The 25,274-nt window shown below is 34.6% G+C and overlaps 1 protein-coding gene across 6 annotated transcripts in view; it reads left to right on the forward strand.

Moving 5' to 3' along the window:
* BDH2 (3-hydroxybutyrate dehydrogenase 2) overlaps positions 1–23,995 on the forward strand; it is a 37,290-nt gene extending 13,295 nt beyond the window's left edge. For 5 of the 6 annotated variants that reach the window (XM_074276454.1, XM_074276456.1, XM_074276452.1 and 2 more), the window contains exons 5-10: positions 253–361; positions 1,705–1,765; positions 5,422–5,535; positions 21,354–21,412; positions 21,717–21,809; positions 23,659–23,995. In XM_074276454.1, the coding sequence (XP_074132555.1) occupies positions 253–361; positions 1,705–1,765; positions 5,422–5,535; positions 21,354–21,412; positions 21,717–21,809; positions 23,659–23,712 (490 nt within the window). In that variant the 3' untranslated portion in view covers positions 23,713–23,995. The remainder of the gene's footprint in view (positions 1–252; positions 362–1,704; positions 1,766–5,421; positions 5,536–21,353; positions 21,413–21,716; positions 21,810–23,658) is intronic. The other variant, XM_074276457.1, reaches the window with a different exon arrangement.
* Positions 23,996–25,274: the final 1,279 nt, after the last annotated feature.

Genomic DNA, 25,274 nt, shown 5'->3' on the forward strand with positions numbered 1-25,274 from the left:
ATAGCTAGCAAGTATCTGAGATGAGATTTGAATTCAGGTCTTTTTGACTCCAAGTCTAATATTCTATTCATCATGTCAACTAGCTGTAACTGTTAAAGTCAGGGAATCCTAAGAAGCTGGAAGGAATCCTGCCCATCCTTGCTTTGTTTGGAGAGCAGAGTTCATGATAAAAATGCCAATTAAATAGTTATTTATATGTGTAATGGGAAAAAAAACAAGGATGAATCCTTCACTTTGTAACTACTTTTCCAGATTCGTCCATCATGGAAACATCCTGGATTGTGAAGAGAAAGACTGGGACTTTAGCATGAATCTGAATGTCCGAAGCATGTACTTGATGATTAAGGCATTTCTTCCTAAAGTAAGCTTCCATCTGCCATCTTTCCCAAAGGGTAATTACTATCATATTGAATCAATAACCAAAGTCAAAAATCAACCAAGATGCACTTACTTGCTTGCCAAGGCCAGCCCATCTACCTGTGACCTTCTTCCCACTCCCTCCCATCTCATCTTGGTGTTTGCATCCTCTATCATTCATTCCCTCTTTAACATTTAACTTTCCCTTTCTACTAGCTCTTTCCCCACTCTCTACAAATTTTTTTTTAAGATTCGCCCCCCCCTTTCTCTCTCTGTCTCTCTCTCTCTCTCACACACACACACACACACACACACACACACACACACACACACACACACACATATACACACACACACACACATCTCTCCTCACACAATGTCCTTAAGTCAATGTCCCACATCCTCTACTGTTAATCTCCTTGAAAATATTTTATACATCTCTTGCTGCCTCCTCCTACTTACAGTCCCTTGCAATCTAGGTTCTAATGCCAAGAATCTAGTAAACCTCTTTCTCAAAAATTACCAGTGATTTCAACTGCTAAATTCAATTTTTTTTTCCTTAGTTCTTATCTTCTAGCAATATAGACTACTGGTTATTCCCAGAACTCAATACTCTTGCCTTTAATCTTCATGTATTCATACAAATCATTTCCTCTGTCTAGAAATCATTCCCTCCTCATCTATTTCTCTTAATATTTTTATTCTCCTTTCTAAGATGTATAATTTCTTCTAGAAAGTATTTGCTAATATCCTTAATTATCAGTGTTCTCTTTCCCAAATTACCAGGTATTCTCTTATCTGTGTACATTTTGTATCTTCTCTTCTCCTCTCTCCCCATTAAAATATAGCCTCCTTAAGGACAGAGAATTTTCTTTTTTTTCATATTTGTAACCCCAATTTGGGGCACAATACTTTATATATAGTAGGTCCTTACTAAATGTTGTGCTGAGTTAAAACGAATGCATCAGATCCAGTAGAATATAAGCTCTAGAGGCAGAGACTTTTTCATTTTTATCTTTGTATTCTTAGCAATTAGTTTAATTCCTTGCCATAGAATAGGTGATTAATCAGTTCCATTCATACTTCTATTATTTTAATATTTGCCATCTTGCTGATCTCTTTACACATCATATTAGTAATCCCATTAGGCAAGTTGGTTTCATATACATACCATTCCTTTCCCAAGGAAGTCAGGTGAGAAGCTATAAAATTGGGCCTATTGTTGACCAATAGTTAGACTTGTCTATTTTATTCATTTGTCCTTACAAAATTTACCTTTTGTGGCAATGGCATTTTTAATCTCTGAAATAGAATGTATATCACATAATATTTATCTTATTTTGACAGATGCTTGCCCAGAAATCTGGCAACATTATCAACATGTCCTCTGTGGCTTCTAGCATCAAAGGTAAATCTGTTATCAATTTTCAGGAAATCATACTTTTTATTACAAAAGGTACTGGTGTATAACCAGCTCTCAGCCATGGTATTAGAAGACACATATGACAAAGATAATAAATATCTTCATGCAATATTAGCTTGACATCAGGGACCAATTTTATTTTGTCTTTATAGTCCTAACACTTAATGTGGTGATAAATGATTGATTGACCATCCAGAAAAATTCTTTTTTCTTTTTAATTAATTTTATAATTATAACTTTTTTTTTGACAGTACATATGCATAGGCAATTTTTTTTTTTACATTATCCCTTGTACTCCCTTCTGTTCCAAGTTTTTCCCTTCCTTCCCTCCATCCCCTCTCCTAGATTGGCAGGCATTCCCATACATATTAAATATCTTATAGTATATACTAGGTACAATATATATGTGCAGAACCGAATTTTGTTGTTGTTGTTGCAAAGGAAGAATTGCATTCGGAAGCTAAAAATAATCTGGGAAGAAAAACAAAACAAAACAAAACAAATGGTCACAGTTTACACTCATTTCCCAGTGTTCCTTTTCTGGGTGTAGCTGATTCTGTCCATCAATGATCAATTGGAATTGGAATAGCTCTTCTCTATGCTGAAGATATCCACTTCCATCAGAATACATCCTCATATAGTATCATTGTTGAAGTGTATAATGATCTCCTAGTTCTCCTCATTTCACTCAGCGTCAATTAATGTAAGTCTCTCCAAGCCTCTCTGTATTTCTCCTGTTGGTCATTTCTTACAGAACAATAATATTCCATAACATTCATATACCATAATTTACCCAACCATTCTCCAATTGATGGAGTCCATTTTCCAGTTTCTAGCCACTACAAAAAGGGCTGCCACAAACATTTTGGCGCATACAGGTCCCTTTCCCTTCTTTAGTATTTCCTTGGGATATAAGCCCAGGAGTAGCACTGCTGGGTCAAAGGGTATGCACATTTTGATAACTTTTTGGGCATAATTCCAGATTGCTCTCCAGAATGGTTGGATTCTTTCACAACTCCACCAACAATGCATCAGTGTCCCAGTTTTCCCACAGCCCCTCCAACATTCATCATTATTTGTTCCTGTCATCTTAGCCAATCTGACAGGTTTGTAGTGGTATCTCAGAGTTGTCTTAATTTGCATTTCTCTGATCAATATGAGTAGAAATAGTTTTAATTTCATCATCTGAAAATCGTCTGTTCATATCCTTTGACCATTTATCAATTGGAGAATGGCTTGATTTCTTATAAATTAAAGTCAATTCTCTGTATATTTTGGAGATGAGGCCTTTATCAGAACCTTTAACTGTAAAAATGTTTTCCCAATTTGTTACTTCCCTTCTAATCTTGTTTGCATTAGTTTTGTTTGTGCAAAAACTTTTTAATTTGATGTAATCCAGAAAATTCTTTATTATTCATAAGGGTTTTTTTTCTCCCTAAATATTAGAACTTATACCAAAGCTGTGAACAAGTTGCAAAATACTTTCTTGTCTTATCTTGCTCACCTTTTGGTTAAGGAAATTCTGTAAGAACACTAAAATTATAAATAACAGAAGGCAGACAAGCAGTGATCTAGATAATCCACCGGCTAGGAAATTCCTGAATTATTTATAATTCATTAAGATTGTCTTTTGGAGGATTTGCATACTCTCATATCTACATTTGAACAAATTGATTAGTAGAGACTAATTAGTACATTAATTAGTACAGACCATATCCTTTAAATTCAAACAAATCTTTCCTTTTAAGTGACCTGTGTATTCTGAGACAAATCAAACATATTATTTAGTCAATGGGTACAACAGCCACATAATTCCTAAGGGTCCTGAGAACATTAACAGACTGGTTTTTCTGACAGTCTACTAGAAACACTCTGTCCACTAGGAAATTATTGTACTAGGTCATTGGGCTTCTCCCTACCCCACATATGGTCAGTATAGTAATATTCTAACTACCTCTCTGCCTCTCTGTGAATTTACCACATCTCAGTCTAAGCTTCACTAACTTCAGTGCTCATGGATTGTTAGAAGTTCAAATTCCATACAATCCTGGACCTTGAACAGTAGTAAAGACTTTTCCAGAACTTTAGTAATGCAATGATTATAGCCAGAATTGGGAAATAGCCTTCAAGTTCCATACTTCAACACTGCTCAGAGTATTCTATCCTATAGTTGGGGAAGGCCCATAGAATAAGAGGTGGTGTGGTAAGTCTTACAGCTGATTGCTCCATCCATGAAAAAAGGAATGACACCCCTCGGCTCATGAAGGCAGAACACAGAAACTCATAATCATATAAGCAGCTCAAAATGGCCATCTCAAATGTTCATTACACTTATCCTGTCTGGGTAGGAATTTACAAATGTCTCCCATTCTATCTCTCAATGGATCAGTAACTCAAATTGGTTTTGTGACATCACTTCTCCCCACCCAAGTCCTTCTCCACAGTTAGCCTCATTGAATAACTGTTTTCTGCATTTGAGGTAAATAATGGTGTGTTAGACAGACCAGTAAGCCTGGAGTCAGGAAGGATCTGAATTTAAATCTGGCCTCAGATACTGACTTAGCTGTGTGATCCTGGGCAAGCCACTTCACATCTATTCTTCTCAGTTTCCTCAACTATAAAATGGTGGTAATAATAGCATCTACCTTGAAGAGTTGTGAGGATCAAATGAGATAATATTTGTAAAAAATACTTAACAAATTGCCCGGCACATAGTGGGCACTAAATAAATGCTTATTCCCTTCCAGGAAGTCTTGAGAGGTACTTCCATTAGAGGAACTTTTGAATTATCATTTGTCATTCTGGTCAGAACTTTATTCCCATTTTGCACAGGAAAAAATTATATAACTTGCCCATAATTGAACAACTAGTAAAATGAATGAGCTAAAATTTTCACCCAGGGCTCTTGAGTTTTAGAATCTCCAGGTAAAGTATTTTCACTAATATCAGGAGTCCAGATGTACTGATCTTTGACTCCTGCCCTTCCATTTATTGCATCATTTCTTTTGTATTCACATAATTAGTCAGATCTATGATCTCATTCATGTAGTATTTTCTCCACCAATGGAGATCAAAGCCTATCCATGTCATTTTTCTCCCTAGTGACTCCTGTTCATAACTTCCAAAAAATCTGCCAAAAGGGCAAACCTACATGCTCTCCATTGGGGAATCTGCAGGCTGTTGATTGCCAACTATGCATTAATCTTTACTCCCACCCCACAGCCTGTCTTCTTTTGTACTCGTATACTTCTTTGACATCCTTTCCACTATTTCTTCTTGTCTCTAAAGTATTGTAGCCTGTTTATGCCCATCACATGTCTCTTCATTATATTCCTCTGTCTTCCCACCCCAGATCTACCTTCTCTAAATTACTAAAATTACAGTGATCATGTGAAATGAATAGGAGTGCTGGCTCTATTCCACAGACACAATAATGGAGAACCATCAAAGATGTTGTTTGTTTCTCTATCCCATTCCCTTCTCATCCATTCATTGCCCTCTAACCCTGTAAACAATTAAGTTGTAGAAGGAAATCAGAAAAGAGTACAAAAGATGGAGCAAAGATTTATGTTTCCTCTTTCTAATAAGTAGCATCATCATTTTGCTTTCTTGGCCTTCTGAATATTGGTCTTTGTCTTCAGGAGTTGTCAACAGATGTGTATACAGCACATCCAAAGCAGCTGTGATTGGACTGACAAAATCCATAGCTGCTGATTTCATCCACCAGGGTATCAGGTGCAACTGTGTATGTCCAGGTGAGTGATGAGTCAGAACACGGAGAATTTGAAGTCGAGTTAGGCTACAACCTATAAAGAATCTATATGTCCTCATTTTAAGATATATTGTTTTCCAAATGAGCAAAAAAGAAGATGCATTTGATCCCCTTAAGAAATCAGATTATAAGATAGAGTAGTCATTTAAATGGGGCACTAAGTGAGTGTCATTCAAGTCAGAATTCTATTCCCATTTTTCAGATGAAGAATTTATATAACTTGCCTATAGTTGCACAACTAGTAAAATGATTGAGTAAAATGATTTTTAAAAAATGGTTTTTAAGGTAAAAAGGAAATGAAATATCTGGAATAGAGTTTTCCATGGTCTCATCAATATGGTTACTCCCTCAACCCATCAATCCGCCATGACTTCTCTCTCATATCCTAACTATTCTTTCATCCCTTACTATCCTGAGTATACAAATACGCTCAGAATCTCCCCAACCATTCAAAAACTTCACTTGATTCTACTTTATCATATATTGACTTCATTTCCCTCCATTTTTTTCACTTTCTGATTCCCAGAGTTTTTTATTCTTGTTGCCTCCACTACTCATCACCCATTTGCCATCCTGTTGCAATATGATTTTTCACCTGATATATTATAGATCCTGTTCTCTCACACATTGTTAACAATCTTTTAATTAATAAATCTGATGGTCTTTTCTGTATGAATATACTTGACATTTTTTATACTGTTTACTATACTTTTTCTTCCTGGGTATCTGTCTTCCTTTTGTGATCTTTTTGTGATCTTTTTGTGATCTTTTGTGATCTGTTCTCTTCTGGTTCACTAAAGGTCTGACTTCAGTTTCATTTGCTAGTCCATCATCCGTGTCCAATTCCTTCCATGGCCATCTTCAACACTTTTCTCATTGCATGGTCTCTCCTTCTAACTAATCTATTCAATTATTATCTCAGATGTCTCCCAATTTACACTTCTAACCCTATCTAATTATATAATTCTAGTCCCACATTGTCTATTGTCAGTTGGATTTCTAAATCTGGAAGTCCCAATGGCATCTTTAACTCAACATGACAAACAGGTCACATTTATTTCATGCTTTAAGGTTTACCAAGCAATTTAAAAAACAGCACAATGAGGGAAATAGAAGTCTTCTTTATTGAGGGGAGGAGGGATAGAAAATATTTGTGATTTCATTGATGTGCCTTCAAAGAAATTCCTCTGCAAGTCAGCAAAATGTTCAGAATTTATCATCTTCCTCCTGGAACTGATTCTTTATATTTAAACTTTGCTATTTCTGTTGATGGCATGATGCCATTCTCCCAGGTACACAGACTAGAATCATACTCTCTATTTCCCACCTACTATATTGCTTTTAAATTTCCTTGGACTCCTCCATCACCATTCTACCTTAGGAAACTTATCATTGGGAAGCTTCATTACCCTGTAAGATTTAATCAGTTTTGCTTTTTTACCCATATCTCATAAGTATCCTCTGATTCAACCCTATGACTGAATAATAGAGCCACGGGCTCCAGGGACTCCATTTAAGAAGAAAGCCCAGCACAATCTTCTCCCCATTTCCTATCAACTATACAACTTATACATGCAAAAAGTACTTTCTTCCTGTTCCCCTTTTTCGTCTTTTCCCCCAATAGATTGTAATGTTCTGGAGGGCAGGGATCTTCTTTTATTTGCACTTGTATCTTTACCACTTAGCACAATATCTGACACATAATAAGTGCTTAATAAATATTTTTGATTATTGATTATCTTAGACTCTTCCCTCTCCTTCACTGCCCCCTACTATATTCAGTCAGTTACCAAATCTTGTTGATTTTTTATGTTCACAATATGTCTCATCCATTACTTTCTTTCTATTCACTTGGCTACCACTCTCATTCAGGCTCTCATCACTTCTCACCTGAACTATTCTGTACATGTCAGTTTGTCCACACAGATGGAAAAATAATATTTCTAAGGAATAGATTTGACCCTGCCATTCTCCTGCTTTTAGCCAGTAGAGTATCCTATTATTTAAGGAACTCTATAGCCCCAATTTCTCATTCCAGTTATTTCAGATTTCTCTTTTTTACATACTTTACATTCCAGCCAAACTGGATTCCTAGCCTTTCCCTGAACTTCATCCCTCTTCCCATCCTCTTGCCACATGACTCTCATGCCCTATTGCCTAGAATATACTTCTTAAAATTTGCTTAGAAGTCCCTGAGATTCAGGGTGTAGTGATTTGGAGGCTCTTACTAAGTCATAACAATAAGCACTTATTATATGACAGACATGGTTCTAAGAACTGGGAGATAACTATTTTAACTTCTACATTTCTTCTGTGCTTATGTATCATCTTGGTGGGACAGTAACCCCAGATACCTAAATTTTATATCAGGAAGCACAAACTTACTGGGAGGGTGCATCATTCAGGAAAGTCTTTAAGTATAATCTCAGCTGCAAACTGTTTGCTATTGGAGGACCACTGAAGTCAGGAATGGAGAAGTAAGTCATGGTTGCATACAACTCATATTCTTTATAAAGTACTTTCACATTCATTTTCCCTTTGATCTCAACAATAGGTCTCACTTTTCAAGTTAGGAAATTGACAATCAAAGAAATTAAATAACTTCACATGGTTCATAGTCCTATGGTTAGTAATGATAGAGCTGAGTTTTCTCTTATTCTCCCTAGTCTAGTACTACTAGGTTATTTAATTTGAACTTGAGTTTTTTCTCTTTTAATCTTATTCTAACGCAAATCTTAGCATATTTCTAATTTCTAAGCATAATTACTTAACATCACTGCTATTACCTTACCTAAGGATAGAGGTGGGCCCTATGATTTCATTGATATAGAAATAAGAAAATTCATTATACCAATGCAAGTTATTCTTCTCTACAACTTATGATATTAGAAATTTTCTAGCAGGTGTCCAAGTCACACTCAGAAAACTCTGGAGTGAGGCTAACCCATTTAAAATGTATTTGTGAATGTTTAACAAAATAAATGAAAAAACAATAAAAGACTAATAAGGTTAATTTTTGATTTCATTTTAGTTCTCTGTGATATAGTTACTTCATCTATAAAATGAAGGAATTTTTTTTACCTTGTTCTTTTTTTTTTTAATTAAAGCTTTTTATTTTCAAAAGATATGCATGGATAATTTTCAGTATTCACTCTTGCAAAACTTTAAGTTCCAAATGTTTCCCTCCTTACCCTCCAGTCCCTCCCCAGATGGCAAGTAATCTAATATATATTAAACATGTGCAATTCTTCTGTTTCCACAATTATCATGCTGCTCAAGATAAATCAGATCAAAAAGGAAAAAAATGAGAAAGAAAACAAAATGCAAACAACAAAAAAAGAGTGAAAATGCTATATTGTGATCTACACTCAGTTCCCATAGTCCTCTCTCTGAGTGCAGATGACCCTCTTCATCACAAGATTATTGGAACTGGCCTGAAATCATCTTATTGTTAAAAAGAGCCATGTCCATCAGAATTGATCATCATATAATCTTTTTGTTGTCATGTATAATGATGTCCTGGTTCTGCTCATTTCATTTAGCATCAGTTTATGTAAGTCTCGCCTAACCTCCCTGAAATTATCCTCCTGATCATTTCTTATCAAACAATAATATTCCATAACATTCATATACCATAACTTATTCAGCCATTCTCTAATTGATGGGCATTCAGTCAGTTTCCAGTTTCTTGGCACCACAACCTGCCACAAACATTTTTGCACATGTGGATCCCTTTCCCTCCTTTATGATCTGTTAAGGATACAAGCCCAGTAGAAACACTGCTGTATCAAAGCATATGTACAGTTTGATAGCCCTTTGGGCATAATTACAAATTGTTCTCCAGAATGGCTGAATCAGTTCACAGCTTCACCAACAATGTATGTGTCCCAATTTTCCCACATCTCCTCCAACATTCATCATTATCTTTTCCTGTTATCTTAGCCAAGGTGTGAGATGTGTAGTATTACCTCAGAGTTGTCTTAATTTGGATTTCTCTGATCAATAGTGATTTAGAGTACCTTTTCAAAATGAGGGAATTTATTGAAAACATTCCTCATCCTATATGGCACAGAGATTATTTGTATTGTTGGAAGACATCATTCTGTTATGTTATCTTTCTCACAAGAAAAAGTACATGTGGAAGGTAGAAATAATTGGGAAATAAAGACAAAAGTCATCCAATAAAATCTATTTTTAAAATAAAATGAAGAGTGTAAGGGTGGAACTCCAAGTCATTTAACCTCAATCACTCTCATTTTCTTCTTGATAATAATTCATAATGACACTCACCCCATAAAGTTGCAGACTGCAAAGTGTTATATAAATGCTACTAACTATGATGGTAATAGATTCCAGTGCTCTGGAAACCAAGGGAAAAGAGTAATACAAAGCTGAGTTGGGGGAAGGAGCAAAGTAGCCCAAGGGGAACTAGCTAAAAGAGAGAAAGAGAAGGAAGAACAGGGGTTGTGAAGAGGACCAATAATCCTCCTGGCTTCTTAGAACAAAAGATTCAGTCTGGTGCCTCTGGTGTTTCCACTTTCTCAAAGTCTCAAAGTTTGTTCTTTTCCTATCTTCTGCCTATCCACAGACAATCTAATATTATTAATAATACTGGCTTTTATCTCAGATGTTTTCAGTGGTCTAAGTTTTGTCTCAGTTACAAAGAGACCAATGGATTAACTGGAGACAGAAATATAAGTTAAAGCAGGGAGCCTCTGTGTAAATACTGGAATTTTCCTGACTTGGGATTCAGGGATATTGCAGTAGAATTCATAACTTTTCATTTAAAATAAACTTCCTAAAGCCTTAGAGAAGAGGGAACCATGTGGACCTCAAGGACAATTTTATTTCCCCTAGGTTTACATCCAGTTAATGATTAATATAAATTTATGAGATTTGTATTCATGGCTTCTAACATTCCTATTTTCAAATCTATAATTTTATGAAAGAATAATTAAATGAAGCTAGGGATGTGTGTAGTAGTTTTCATTTAACATTTGTTTTGCACCAGAAATCATAATTAAATTTTATTAGATTAAGATAGGATTGACCATGCTCTGTCCTCAAGGAACTAAAAGCTATATAACTACTCAGTGAGAGCTTGGGTATTATGGATTAGGACAGAAACTCCCTTCTCAACTTTTCTTACTTTCAAGTATTTTTGTCCATATTGTATTGGAGGCGAGAGAATCAGGGAGAGATTTTTGGATAATTTTTGGTACTAAGGTATGATTTTCTCAGCATATGGCACTCTCTATGAGTAAATTCCCTCTACCAATTCAGGTATCTGCTCTGCAACTTAAAGCCAAATGCCACATACCTAATATGTAGGTATGGAAAGAAGGAGAACTTGAACTCTAGTTCTCCTGATTAATATTCAATTAGCCTATTAAGCTGGTGCAATAGTGATTTGGTTAAGATAATTAATTTGGGCTGGATGGGCTATCACTTTAAATTGTGGATTTCTCAAAACCACAAGACTTTCTGATTGGCTGAATCCACCTTGCCTTCCTAACACCCCTTAACATCAATTAATTTGCTTAAGGCTTCTATTGATTACTTAATTGTTCTGTGAATTCTAATCTTCCTTAACTTCTCACATTCTGAAAACCTCTTGGTCTGTGGTACCCACTCTCCCAATCCCACACTACCTCATACTCTAGTTAGCTAGGTTTGGCTTCAGCATGTTTCCTCACCTATGAAATAGGCATAATAATATCTACATTTATTTCACAGGGTTGTTGTTAGAAACAAATAATATTTGCAGATTTTAAAGCACTACATAATTCTAACTAACTATCCTCATCATCATTATCATCAAAAAAAAAAAAAAAAAATGTATCAGCAAAAAGGAAGAGGTGGTTGTTTTATATGAGTGGAGAATAGTCCATGAGTAAATTATGTGCTTCACTGATAGACTCTCAATATCAAGATAAATTGAGGAATCCTTAGTATGGTGAGTTGTACTTTCATGCTTACCTTGTGATGAACTTTTGGGAAGACATGAACAAGAGTTGCATGAATGGGTTGTTTATTAAATCATGGAAGAAATACACACATTGATGAATTTGTTGTATATTCATTTGACCATATTCCGTTCATTTAAGCAGGTCACCTCTAAGTGTTTCAGTTAATCTACCTTTTATTATTGAAAATATTTAAAAGTAGTTTTAAAAGATTTTTTGAAAAATTATTTTTTAAAAGTAAAAATAAATCAAAGTCTCATAGATCTAGAAATGGAAGGGACCACAGAAACCATTTAATTGAGGAGTTCTTAACCTTTTTGGTGTATGGATCTCTTTCTCAGTCTGGCAAAACCTATGGATATTTATCTATTACCTATTATTTCAGGATAATGTTTTAAAACAAAGCAGAATCATAAATTAAACCAATTACATTGAAATAGTTATCAAAATATTTTTGAAAAAATATGTTTTTGAGGATCATGTTAATTCCTACTCTAATTCAACCTTTTAATTTTGGAGATGATGAAACTGAGGTCTGGCAGAAGTGACATACTTAAGGTTAAACAGATAGTAAGCATCAAAAAAAAAAAGGATTTAGACTCAAGTCATCTGTGACTCCAGAGCTGTTCTTTTCATGATGCCATATTACTTACCCTTTACATTTTATTTGTATATTTATTTATTTTATTTACAAGTTAATAGAACTTATATATTAGTCCATAGAAAGTAACTATAAATCCACTTCCCCAAGACCACTCCATAAGGAACTTGTATAAGTCTTTGTGACATGAAGTAATAGTTTAGGTAGAGTCCCAGTCTCAGGCCAAAACGTGAGTTTACTGTCATTATCGCTGTGTTCTGGGTCATCACTTTCTGCTCCCTTTGCTTCCCTCAAGCAACTCTTTTCAGCTTCCACTGGGAGATAATCCTTAAATCATCTTCCCTATTCTCCATTCTCTGCTTTACCTTCTGTGCAATTAAATTTTCATCCAGCAGGTGGCAGCCACTTTCTTTCCTAGGAAACAACTCACTCACCTGGGACTTGGAACCAAGTCTTCAAAACTTAAGTATAAAATTAAATGGGTTTTGGTGTTTTGTTTTGTTTTTTAGTTCTATGAGTCATTCAGTTTTCTCTTTTTTTCAACTGACTCAAACATCAGTTTCCTCCTGAGTATTTTAATTAGTGAAGTTTTGTGAGAAAAAAAGGCAAAGCCTTAAAAACAAAATCTTCCACTTAATTATTCTCCAGCACTAACAATCATGACAAATGCCTGAGTGTCCAGTTACCAGAAAAAGAGAGCAGAGCAAAATTGACAGAGACCTGTGTGGTGTGGGAATGTGTTTTTTTTTTATAATTATAACATTTTCTTTGACAGTACATATTCATAGGTAATTTTTTTTTTTTTTTACAACATTAGCCATTGTACTCCCTTCTATTCCAAATTTTCCCCTCGTTCCCTCCACCCCCTCCCCTAGATGGCAGGCATTCCCATACATATTAAATATTTTATAGTATATCCTAGGTAGAATATATATGTGCAAAACTGAATTTTGTTGTTGTTGTTGTTGCAAAGGAAGAATTGTATTCGGAAGCTAAAAATAATCTGGAAAGAAAAACAAAACAAAACAAAACAGTGCTCACAGTTTATACTCATTTCGCAGTGTTCTTTTTCTGGGTGTAGCTGATTCTGTCCATCATTGATCAATTGGAATTGGATTAGCTCTTCTCTATGCTGAAGATATCCACTTCCATCAAAATACATACTCATACAGTATCATTGTTGAAGTGTATAATGATCTCCTAATTCTCCTCATTTCACTTAGCATCAGTTGATGTAAGTCTCTCCAAGCCTCTCTGTATTCCTCTTGTTGGTCATTTCTTACAGAACAATAATATTCCATAACATTCATATACCATAATTTACCCAACCATTCTCCAATTGATGGAGTCCATTTTCCAGTTTCTAGCCACTACAAAAAGGGCTGCCACAAACATTTTGGCGCATACAGGTCCCTTTCCCTTCTTTAGTATTTCCTTGGGATATAAGCCCAGTAGTAGTCTGGCTGGGTCAAAGGGTATGCACATTTTGATAACTTTTTGGGCATAATTCCAGATTGCTCTCCAGAATGGTTGGATTCTTTCACAACTCCACCAACAATGCATCAGTGTCCCAGTTTTCCCACAGCCCCTCCAACATTCATCATTCTTTGTTCCTGTCATCTTAGCCAATCTGATAGGTGTGTAGTGGTATCTCAGAGTTGTCTTAATTTGCATTTCTCTGATCAATAGTGATTTGGAACACTCTTTCATATGAGTGGAAATAGTTTTAATTTCATCATCTGAAAATTATCTGTTCATATCCTTTGATCATTTATCAATTGGAGAATAGCTTGATTTCTTATAAATTAAAGTCAATTCTCTGTATATTTTGGAAATGAGGCCTTTATCAGAACCTTTAACTGTAAAAATGTTTTCCCAATTTGTTACTTCCCTTCTAATCTTGTTTGCATTAGTTTTGTTTGTGCAGAAATTTTTAATTTGGTGTAATCAAAATGTTCTATTTTGTGATCAATAATGGTCTCTAGTTCTCCCTTGGACACAAACTCCTTCCTCCTCCACAAGTCTGAGAGGTAGACTATCCAATGTTCCTCCAATTTATTTATGATTTCGTTCTTTATGCCTAAATCTTGGACCCATTTTGATCTTATCTTAGTATGTGGTGTTAAATGTGGGTCCATGCCTAGTTTCTGCCATACTAATTTCCAGTTTTCCCAGCAGTTTTTGTCAAATAATGAATTCTTATCCCAAAAGTTGGGATGTTTGGGTTTGTCAAACACTAGATTGCTATTTTTATTCACTATCTTGCCCTGTGAACCTAACCTATTTCACTGATCAATTAGTCTATTTCTTAGCCAATACCAAATGGTTTTGGTGACTGTTGCTTTATAATATTGTTCTAGATCAGGTACAGCTAGACCATCTTCATTTAATTTTTTTTTTCATTACTTCCCTTGAAATTCTCGACCTTTTGTTATTTTTTCTAGGTCATTAAAATAGTTTCTTGGGAGTCTGATTGGTATAGCACTAAATAAATAGATTAGTTTAGGGAGTATTGTCATCTTGATTATATTAGCTCGGTCTATCCAAGAGCACTGAATGTCTTTCCAATTATTTAAATCTGACTTTATTTTTGTGGCAAGTGTTTTGTAGTTTTGCTCATATAATTCCTGACTTTCCTTTGGTAGATATATTCCCAAATATTTTATACTATCGACCGTTATTTTGAATGGAATTTCTCTTTGTATCTCTTGCTGTTGGATTGTGTTGGTAATGTATAAAAATGCTGAGGATTTATGTGGATTTATTTTGTATCCTGCAACTTTGCTAAAATTCTGAATTATTTCTAATAGCTTTTTAGCAGAGTCTTTGGGGTTCTCTAAGTATACCATCATGTCATCTGCAAAGAGTGATAGTTTGATTTCCTCATTTCCTACTCTAATTCCTTGAATCTCTTTCTCGGCTCTTATTGCCGAAGCTAGCATTTCTAGTACTATATTGAATAGTAATGGTGATAGTGGGCAACCTTGTTTCACTCATGATCTTACAGGGAAAGGTTCTAGTTTATCACCATTACATATGATGTTTACTGACGGTTTTAAATATTTGCTCCTTATTATTTTAAGGAATAATCCATTTATTCCTATACTCTCAAGCGTTTTTAGTAGGAATGGATGTTGGATTTTATCAAATGCTTTTTCTGCATCTATTGAGATGATCATATGGTTTTTATTAATTAGATTATTATACTAATAGTTTTCCTAATATTAAACCAGCCCTGCATTCCTGGTATAAATCCTACTTGATCATAGTGTATTATCCTGGGGATGATTTTCTGAAGTCTTTTTGCTAATATCTTATTTAAGATTTTAGCATCAATATTCATTAAGGAGATTGGTCTATAGTTTTCTTTCTCAGTTTTCCATCTACCTGGTTTAGGTATCAGTACCATGTCTGTGTCATAAAAGGAATTTGGTAGAACTCCTTCAGTCCCTATTTTTTCAAATAGTTTATATAGCATTGGAGTTAGTTGTTCTTTAAATGTTTGGTAGAATTCACATGTAAATCCATCTGGTCCTGGGGATTTTTTCTTAGGGAGTTGGTTAATAGCTTGTTCTATTTCTTTTTCTGAGATGGAATTAGAATTAGAATTAGTCCTTGCATAGGGAGGCAAGAACTGGTACCCAATCTTTTCCCTTCATAATTCTGAAAAATTCAAGCTCTGAAGTATGTATATGTATCTATCCTGGAAAAGACTGAGCATGATAATTTCCACAAGAAAAGAGGTCCCAATCCATAGCCATCTTCCAAAAGCAATAAGTGTGGCTTTCCCACAATCTCTAGTAGCATCCCCAAGTCTAAAAGTGGGTGAAGAATATTTGCTTCTTTAGATCTGAGGTCACTATTGTTCCAGGAGCTGAATGAAGCCTTGGAACTGAAATAAGCTCAGTGTAAAAGAACCTGTGGGGATTATCTGTCAAAGCAAAGGACTTTTGGTATAAAGTTAAGCTCTTGAGTCTGACTGACATAAACGCCTCTACCCCACAGATCCTATCTTTCTTATTCCCCACATTCAGCCTCTCCTTATCTTTGGATATTCCCAATGATCAGCTTTACTCTTTCCTACCACAAAACCTATTAAGGTGTTTTTTGCTAAAACATATATATTAAGAGGTAGTAGAATCTGAATCTCTTTTCAGTCCTTTCTCCACTAGGCCAACTTCCTTCACTTTAGGATCACTCCAAAAGAGGGGATAGCATGTAAGAATAAAAACGCCAGGAGCATTGGAGGATGGTATCTCAGAGGTCCCCTCAGAACTGAGGCTGAGTGACTTGCAAAAGTTAAGAGAGAGTAAATGAGAAACAGAAACTTGGAATTCCAAAGGAAAGTGTATTCAGGTGTGGCCACAGTGGATAGAACACCATATCTAGAGTTAGGAAGACTCATCTTTTTGAATTCAAACCTGGCCTAAGAAACTTAATGCAAGTCACTTAATCCTATTTGCCTCAGTTTCCTTATCTGTAAAATGAGCTGGAGGACAAAATGGCAAGCCACTCCAGGATCTTGGGCAGCTAAGTGGTATAGAAGATAGAATGCTTGTGGATAAAGGGCAAGGACTGGAGTCAGGAAGACTTATTTCTGAGTTTAAGGAGAGTAGGAAGTTTGGAGGGGAAAAGAATGGAAGAAAATATATAGTAATCAAAAATGTGAAAAACAATTTTATATCAAGTTTCTCTGATAAAGATCTCATTTCTCAGCAATATAAAGAACTAAGTCAAGTTTATAAAAGTAACAGCAATTCCTCAATTAATAAATTGTCAAAGAATATGAATACAGTTTTCAGATAGAAAAATCAAAACTATCTATAATCACATGAGAAAAATGCTATTAATTAGAGAAATGCAAATTAAAACAATGCTGAGCTACCACCCCACACCTCTCAGATTGATTAATAAAACTGTAAAGGAAAATAACAAATGTTGGAGGGGATATGGGAAAATTGGGGCATTTATACATTGGTGATGGAATTATGAACTGGCCCAACGATTCTGGAGAACAATTTGAAACCAGCCCCAAAGCACTATAAAACCATGCACACTCTTTGGCACAGCAAAACTACTACTAGATCTGTATCCCAAAGAGAATTTTTAAAAAGAAAAAGGACCTATATATACAAAAGATATTTATAGCAACTTTTTTAGTAGTAGCAAAGATTTGGAAATTGAAGGGATGTCTATCAATTGGGGGCCAGCTGAACAAGTTGTATATGACTGTGATAGAATACCATTGTGCTAGAAGAAATGATGAGGAGATACTTTCAGAAAACCTAGAAAGACTTATACAAACTGATGCAAAGTGAAATGAAGTAGAAGTACAATGATCAACTGTGAATGTCTTGGCTATTCTCAATAATACAGTGATTTAACACAATTCTGAAGAACTTATGATGAAAAATGCTATCCATCTCCAAAGAAAGAACTGAGAGAATGAATGCAAATTGAAACATACTTTTTACTTTATTTTTCTGTGGGGAAGGGGGTCTGTATGTTTTTTATTTCACAACATGGCTAACATGCAAATTGTAACATATATGACTGCACATGTATAAACTATATCAAATTGCTTGCTTTCTCAATGGGAAAGGGAGAAAGAAGAGACAAGGAGAGAATTTATAAATCAAAAAAAATTTTAATGAATATTAAAAATTGTGGGGGGGGATTGTAAATTTTAAAGAGAAAATAAGAACTTTTTTGAAAATAGCAAAAAGATATAAAAGGGTACATGAATTTATGGGAGATAATGAAAAAGAAAGAGTCTATGAAAGTGGGGAAAGAAAAGTAACAGTTCATCTCACTTTATATTAGTGAATATATTCCTGAGAATCTGGGATTAGAGATGGGGTTTTTAACCATGTTACTTGTAACTTCTAAAAACTTATTTTTGTTATTAAAAACATTTCATTATAAGGCAGTTAAAAGGAGACGTATATACAGAGAGTACATGGATATAAATTAAACATGATGGGAGGAATATGTAAAAAAAATTCAAGAGGCAAGAAAACAATACACAGGGAGAAGGAGAAAGGAAGTGCTGGAAAGAGGTAAATTATCTGACATAAAAGAGGTATGAAAAAGCTTTTACAATGCAGGAAAAGATTGGGGGAGGGGGATGGCAGGCAAGACTTGAACTTTACTCTTCAAAATTGGCTCAAAGAGAGAATAATATGTATTTAGCTGAGTATAGAAATGTATCTTACCATATAGAAAAATAGGATAGAAAAGGGAATAAGAAAAGGAGAGGGGAGATGAAGGTAGATTGGGGGAAGGTGATAATCAGTTTTTAGGAATTACAAGTATCATTTTACCATGTAGAATTATAAATGGTTTAACTTTGTGAAGTCCAAGTTAGCTCCCTGTTGACTTCAGGATCAGCCAGAGTCAGGATCAGCAAAAGTCCTTGGTCTTTAGGAGGAGAAGTAAAGGAGGTGGATGAAACTCCATGAGGCTCCTCACCAACTTCCCTTGTCCTCGTAGTCCTCCAAAATGACTCTGGCTTGTCTTACTCCACGCCCTAATCCTTCCTACAATTATCTGTATACACCAAAAGATCAAACCAGCACATTATAATGAGAAGGATCATTTTCCAAGAATATGCTAATAGAGTATTGTCCAATGAGTAATTAGCCTTAAGTGCTCAGTTGTCTGATTCTAGTGCACCTATTCAGAGTTTCAACCCTTTATATAACTTTACTAAGTCCCTTGTGATTTCACTTTCCTATTTAGCTTTTTTTTTTTTTCTCTTGAGTTTTGTATTTGAAAATCAAATTTTCTACCAGCTCTGAAGTCAGGAGAACCCGAGTTCAAATCTGGTCTCAGACACTAAACACTTCCTAGCTGTGTGACCCTGAGCAAGTCACTTAACTCCAATTGCTTCAGTTAAAAAAAAAAAATTAGATTTTCTATTCAGCTTTAGTCTTTTCATCAGGAATGGTTGAAAGACCTCTATTTCTCTATTTCATTAAATATCTATTCTTTCCTTTTTTCTTTTTCTTTTTTTGCTGGGTAGGTGATTCTTGAAATGTAATCCTACCTCTTTTGCCCTTCAGAATATTGTATTCTAAGCCTTCTAATCCTTTAATGTAGAAACTGCTAAATCTTGTGTTATCCTGATTTTTGCTTCGTGCTATTTGAATTGTTTCTTTCTGGCTCCTTATAATATCTTCTTCTTGACTTGGGAGCTCTGGAATTTGACTATAATATTTCTGGCAATTTTCATTTTAGGATCTCTTTCAGGTGATGATCAGTGAATTTTTTTCAATCTCTATTTTACCCCGTGGTTCTAGAATATCAGAAAAGTTTTCCTTGATAATTTCTTGAAAGATGATGTCTAGAACTTTTTTTGTCATGGCTTTCAGGTAACCCAATAATTCCAGAGTATTTCTCCTGAATCTATTTTCTGTGTTAGTGTTTCTACAATGAGATTTCACATTGTCTTACATTTTTTTCATTCTTTTGATTTTGCTTTATTGTTTCATGATGCCTAATGATATCATTAACTTATACCTACCCAATTCAAATTTTTAAGGAATTATTTTTTTTCAATGAATTTGTTTTATCTCATTTTCTATTTAGCTAATTCTACTTTTCAAGGCATTGTTCTTTTCCTTGGGTTCATGATTTCTTGCATTTTTCATTGTTCTTCCCAATTTTCTATCTTTCTTACATGGTTTTAAAAGTCTTTTTTGAGTTCTTTCATGTCCTGAGCCCAATTCATATTTTATTTTGAGTTTTAGATATGTTTTTACTTTGTTTTTTTCTGAATTTGTGTTTTGATCTTCCTTGTTACCATAACTATCTATAGTCAGGAACTTTTTCTGCTGTTTGCTCTTTTTTCCAGTCTATTTCTTGACTTTTAACTCTATGATAAAATGGGAGTTTTGCTTCCAGAATGAAGTACTGTCCTAAACTTCAGGATTTTTGTACATCTGTTTTCAAAAACAATTATGGGGACCTATAATTTTCTGTTTTTCCGAAGTAGTTTGGTATGATCTAGGGAGCTATGACTAGGCTCCCAGCTCCCCTGCAGATGCAAGTTCTGGTGTGCTAGTGGTCCTTTTTGCCATGGAACTGAGATCCAGGACTGTAACCCAAATTTATGAGCAATGTAACAAGAGTCCTGCTCATAGTTCCAGCAAAGGGACTCTGTAATCTCCTTACCAATTTTCTGATATTCTTAGCATCTGATGTTGGCTGAGAGATCCATAAATAGTCATTGTAGCCACTGATTCAGTTGCTACCAAAGTCTACTGCTGGTTTGCTGGGGTTCAACCTGTGCTGGATTGAGCTTCATTCTTACCCAGGTGCAAGAGAGCTTTCCTATAATCTTCTAAGTAGTCTTGGCCTGGAAAACTATTTTACCCTATCCTTTTGTTGGTTCTGCCATTCCAGAATTTTTTTTTTCCTGAGTCTGGGGTTAAGTGACTTGCCCAGGGTCACACAGCTAGGAAGTGTTAAGTGTCTGAGACCAGATTTGAACTAGGGTCCTCCTGTATTCAGGGCTGGTGCTCTATCCACTGCGCCACCTAGCTGCCCCCCCCTCCAGAATTTGTTTTAAAGTATTATTTCAAGTTATTTGTGGGAAAGCTCAGATGAGTGCCTAATTTTTTTTTCTCTGCTACCCTTCAAGTTTTTATTTTCAAATAAGTAATTAATAGTTTAAAAAAAAAAGACTAGATAAATAAATAAAGTCCTTAAATAAAGTCCTCTAAACACTTTGGAAAGAAAGAGGAATTATAAGGCCTGAAGGCATGAAATAGCGAGCACAAAGGAAAGTTCAGACTGTCAAATGAGTCCATGAAACAAATGATTAGAAGTTGCTCTGTAAACAGAGAATACATCTGATCATAACACAATTTTTGTACTTTATGCCAACAATCCTTCCAAGAAAGCCATAGGATCATGTACCTTCCTGATCATCTACTCTGATCCATTATTTCAGAGTTAAGAAAATCAAAGTCCAGTCTTTCTTCCTCTGCACCTATGAAAATTGCCTCTTTAGTGTTTCAATGTTTTTGGAAAAGAATCATATGGTAAAAATGTTAAAAAAAAATGGCCCCAAACACAAATATGCTGGGGAGAAAAGAAAGATACAACAATTTATCGTCACTAAAGGAAAAGGACATTTTTTTTTAATGGATAACATGATAAAAAAGTTGCATTTGACAATATTGTTTGACAGTGTTCTAGGGCTCATCTGAATATTTTACCTTCTTTTAGGAACTGTTGATACTCCTTCTCTGCATGACAGAATCCAAGCTAGACCAGACCCTGAAAAGGTAATCATGTTTTTCTTAATAATTTTCATTTTATACATCTTGGCAAAAATCTAGTCCTTTCCCAAATCTCTGCTGCCCTTGTTAGCAGTGACTGAATAATCCAGTTTAGTGTCCTGGATTAAAAAAAATCTAATGGAGCCAAAGGATAAGGATTTATTTTTCCTATATTGTGCATCATTAATCACTTTCATGAACACATGTACAGGTTCCTTCTACTATGTTTATCTTTGACATGATATAAAGTTCTGTGTTCATATTTTGGTTTGTGTTGTTGATCATTTCTGCAAATGATCTATGTCTATAGGCAATGGATGATTTTTTGAAAAGACAGAAGATGGGAAGAATGGCAACTGCAGAAGAAGTGGCCCTGTTGTGTGTATACTTGGCCTCTGATGAAGTGAGTGCTTCCTCCTCCTGGGAAGTATATCCCATATCTCTGAGAGTCCCTCAACTGTCTACCTAAAATGATATTTTTAGTGATCTTACAAACTCCATGATTTGTACCCAAACAAACATAATTCGTTCAAGAAAAAGCCCTTTTTCACTTTTCACAAAGTGAAATTAAGGGTAGAAAACAATAAAATAATCAATCAAATCTAAACTCACTCATTTTGCAGATGAGATTTGAAACTGATTCTCATTAATTCAGAATTTATGATGATTGGGCTATAAATGGAATGTTTTACCATCTCTTAGCAAACTCTTTGAGCACAAACTAATAATGGAAGTAACTTAAATACAAATTTAAGAGGTCAATCTTTTATAATCAAGGGTCTTAAAATCATGCTTCTCTAAGAATGAAAGCAGTTTTACCTCATTGTACTTTACTTTTCACAAAGTGAAATTAAGGATTGAAAACAATCAAATGGTTTTCACAAAGGATCCTAGATTTAGTGTTAGGAAGGACCTTAGAAACCAGCAAGTCCAACCCATCTTCAGATGAAGATACTAATGAGATATTGCTTATGAGCCTAGAATAATCAGATTTTATGATAATCACTATATGAATGGAATGTTTTGAGGAGGACAGATATATTAAATTACTTACTTTGTAAATCTTAAAAATGCTACATAAATGCTAGCTACTACTTTTTCTTTTTAAAAAATTTATTTTATTAAAAATATGATAAAAAATAAAGGAAAACAGAAAAGGAAAAAAAATAAAACAGAACATTGTCACATCACCAGCAGAACATCAGGGAGGATTCAAAATATAAAACAAATTACCAGTTCAAGAAAAGATATATAATAGTAAAAGAAATTATATTTAACTTTTCCTTACTTCCTTGATAGCTATTATTAGTATGTTAAAGTAGGCATTCTAATGCAAGTGAAAAAACTGAGTTTATAATGTCATTGAGACTTGAAAAGGTGGTACTTATGAGTGTAAAATAGTTCTGAATAGTTCATCTTCAAGAGGTGCACAATAAATAAGGGGAGGAAAGTAACAGATTAATTTTATATCTAGAATACATGTACACATATATACCCACTTGTAAATTTGTATATGCATATATGTATTTTAAGCACATAAAATAACTTATTCTAGGCTCATAAAGCATTATCTCATTAGCATCTTCATCTGAAGACAGGTTGGACTTGATGGTTTCTAAGTCTAAACCCTCTTCCATATCACACATACATAGGTTCAAAAGTTTACTGTCAAGATAACTATATAAACATATATATATATATGCATGTATATATATGCTATATATATGTATATATGCATATACATATATTGGATTTAACATATATTTTAACATATTTAACATGTATTGGACTACGTGCCATCTAGGTGAAAGGGTGGGGTAAAGAAGGGGAAAATTTGGAACAGAAGGTTTTGCAAGGATCAATGTTGAAAAAATTACCCATGCATATGTTTTGTAAATAAAAGGCTAAAATAAAATAAACAAATAAAAAATTTTTTTTAAGTTTGCTATCAGCTCTGAAGGAGCTTGGGTTGCACAATGAAAAGAAAGCATTTTACTTCAAGTAAAAAAATTGCAAAGACAAGACTCACCTAAACATGAGACCTTAGCAACATGAAATTGACTCAGAAAGCCACTTGCTGAGTTATGAACATTAATTCTTGGGTTTGAATTGCTGAGAGTGTTTTGAGTAATTTGGGGTGGGGGTCAGGGTGACAGAGTAGAGGGAGAGAGAGAGAGAGAAAGGAAGCAAAAGAGAAAAACCTGTTAACATATCTCTATAATCCTTCTTTTCCCCTATATTTATCATTGCAGTCTGCCTACATAACTGGTAATGATGTTATCATTGATGGAGGCTGGAGTTTGTGATTTCTGAAATGTTGGAAAAGAAGCACCTTCCTACTTACACACTTGGATGTAAGCTTGGATGTGAATTGTAAACACCTAACAAATTTATATATCACTTTATAAAAATCAGAGGTCTAAATTCTATTGCTAAATGATAATGCTGAATTTAATTGTTTTTCATATGAACATAATCAAAGTGATAATATTGATTCAAATAGGTATTCAGTCTATTGCACAATTCTGAAATGTTCTTGATCTTTTTCTGTCTTGATTTATACTCAGAATAAAATTATATTGTGCTAAATTGTTTTTAAGCTGTCATTTAAAAAAATTAATTAAAAGTAGCCCAAAACAGAATTAAAATATTCGTTGTTCTACATGATTTTTTGCCCCTGAAATTGGAATGTAGGACAAAGCTATCTCCCCCCAGCCCCTCAGAGTGCCTCCCAAAGGCTTTTTGAAGCTTCATAATTTGCATGGCCCTAAAAACTAGGTGTTAGTGCATGATTAGAGTTTTAAAAAGGAATTTACTAGCTCTAAATTAATAAGAAAAGAGGGATGAGTTAGTTCCTGTTAATCACCTGAAGGGGAGACTTTTGTATCCTACTGAGGTGTGATGTATATTAGATTCACCAAAGACCCCAAAATGTGATGATTATAATAACATTTCCTGAGAAGAATAGCAGACGTAAGCTCTAGCTTTAAAGAGAGCCTAAGTTAACAATAGCAGATGTAGTAATCCTATGAGCATGCCTGGAAGCATGAAGAGTAATGAGAAATTGTCCCATAACATATATGGGAAGGTAGAAAATGATTCTACTATTTGATTTTCCCTTATTAACTTTGCTATTGTGTCCTCCTTAAATGCTTTTCTCTTTTGTATTTGTTTTTTCTGCCTTGAGAGTTAACATTTGCTGGAGCCTACTATATCTGCTATTCTTCTCACAAATTTGGTGCATTGAGTAGCTGCTAATCCGAAAAGGGAGTTGTTACAAATCTATATACTAGAAAGACATAATCATGCTATTCCTAACTCAAATACTTGCCCATAATACTGAATAACTGCAAACCTTCTAAACGGTTGGAGTTTACTATTGACAGAATAAATAGAGCATTGGATCTGTAGTCAGGATGACCTGAGTTGAAATCCACCCTCAGACACTTATTAGTTATATTAATTTAACTTCTGTTTGCCTCAGTTTCTTCAACTGCAAAATAAAGCTTATAATAGCCCCTACATTGCAGGGTTACTGTGAGGATCAAATGAATTCACATTTTTAAAAAGTACTTAACACAGTGTCTAGCACAGTGCCTTCCTGTTCCTCTTATAAGAAATGGGAGTATGAGACCAAATTTTTGGAGCTTTGAACTTAATAGAAAATATCAATTCAGGCCTCACTGGATCATAGACCTAAGAAGTGGTTAGGCCCTTGTCTAACCCTTTCATCCTACATGCAAAATAAGTGAAGCCCACAAAGGTTAGTGATTTGCCCACAATTACTCAGATGTGACTAAATCCAGTTCTTCAAATCACGTCGTTAAGGAGCACACACACTTTTTAGTTTTCTCAATTTAAAGTAAAC

The sequence above is a fragment of the Sminthopsis crassicaudata genome, chromosome 6 (genome assembly GCF_048593235.1).
Source record: "Sminthopsis crassicaudata isolate SCR6 chromosome 6, ASM4859323v1, whole genome shotgun sequence".
NCBI classification, from domain to species: domain Eukaryota; kingdom Metazoa; phylum Chordata; class Mammalia; order Dasyuromorphia; family Dasyuridae; genus Sminthopsis; species Sminthopsis crassicaudata.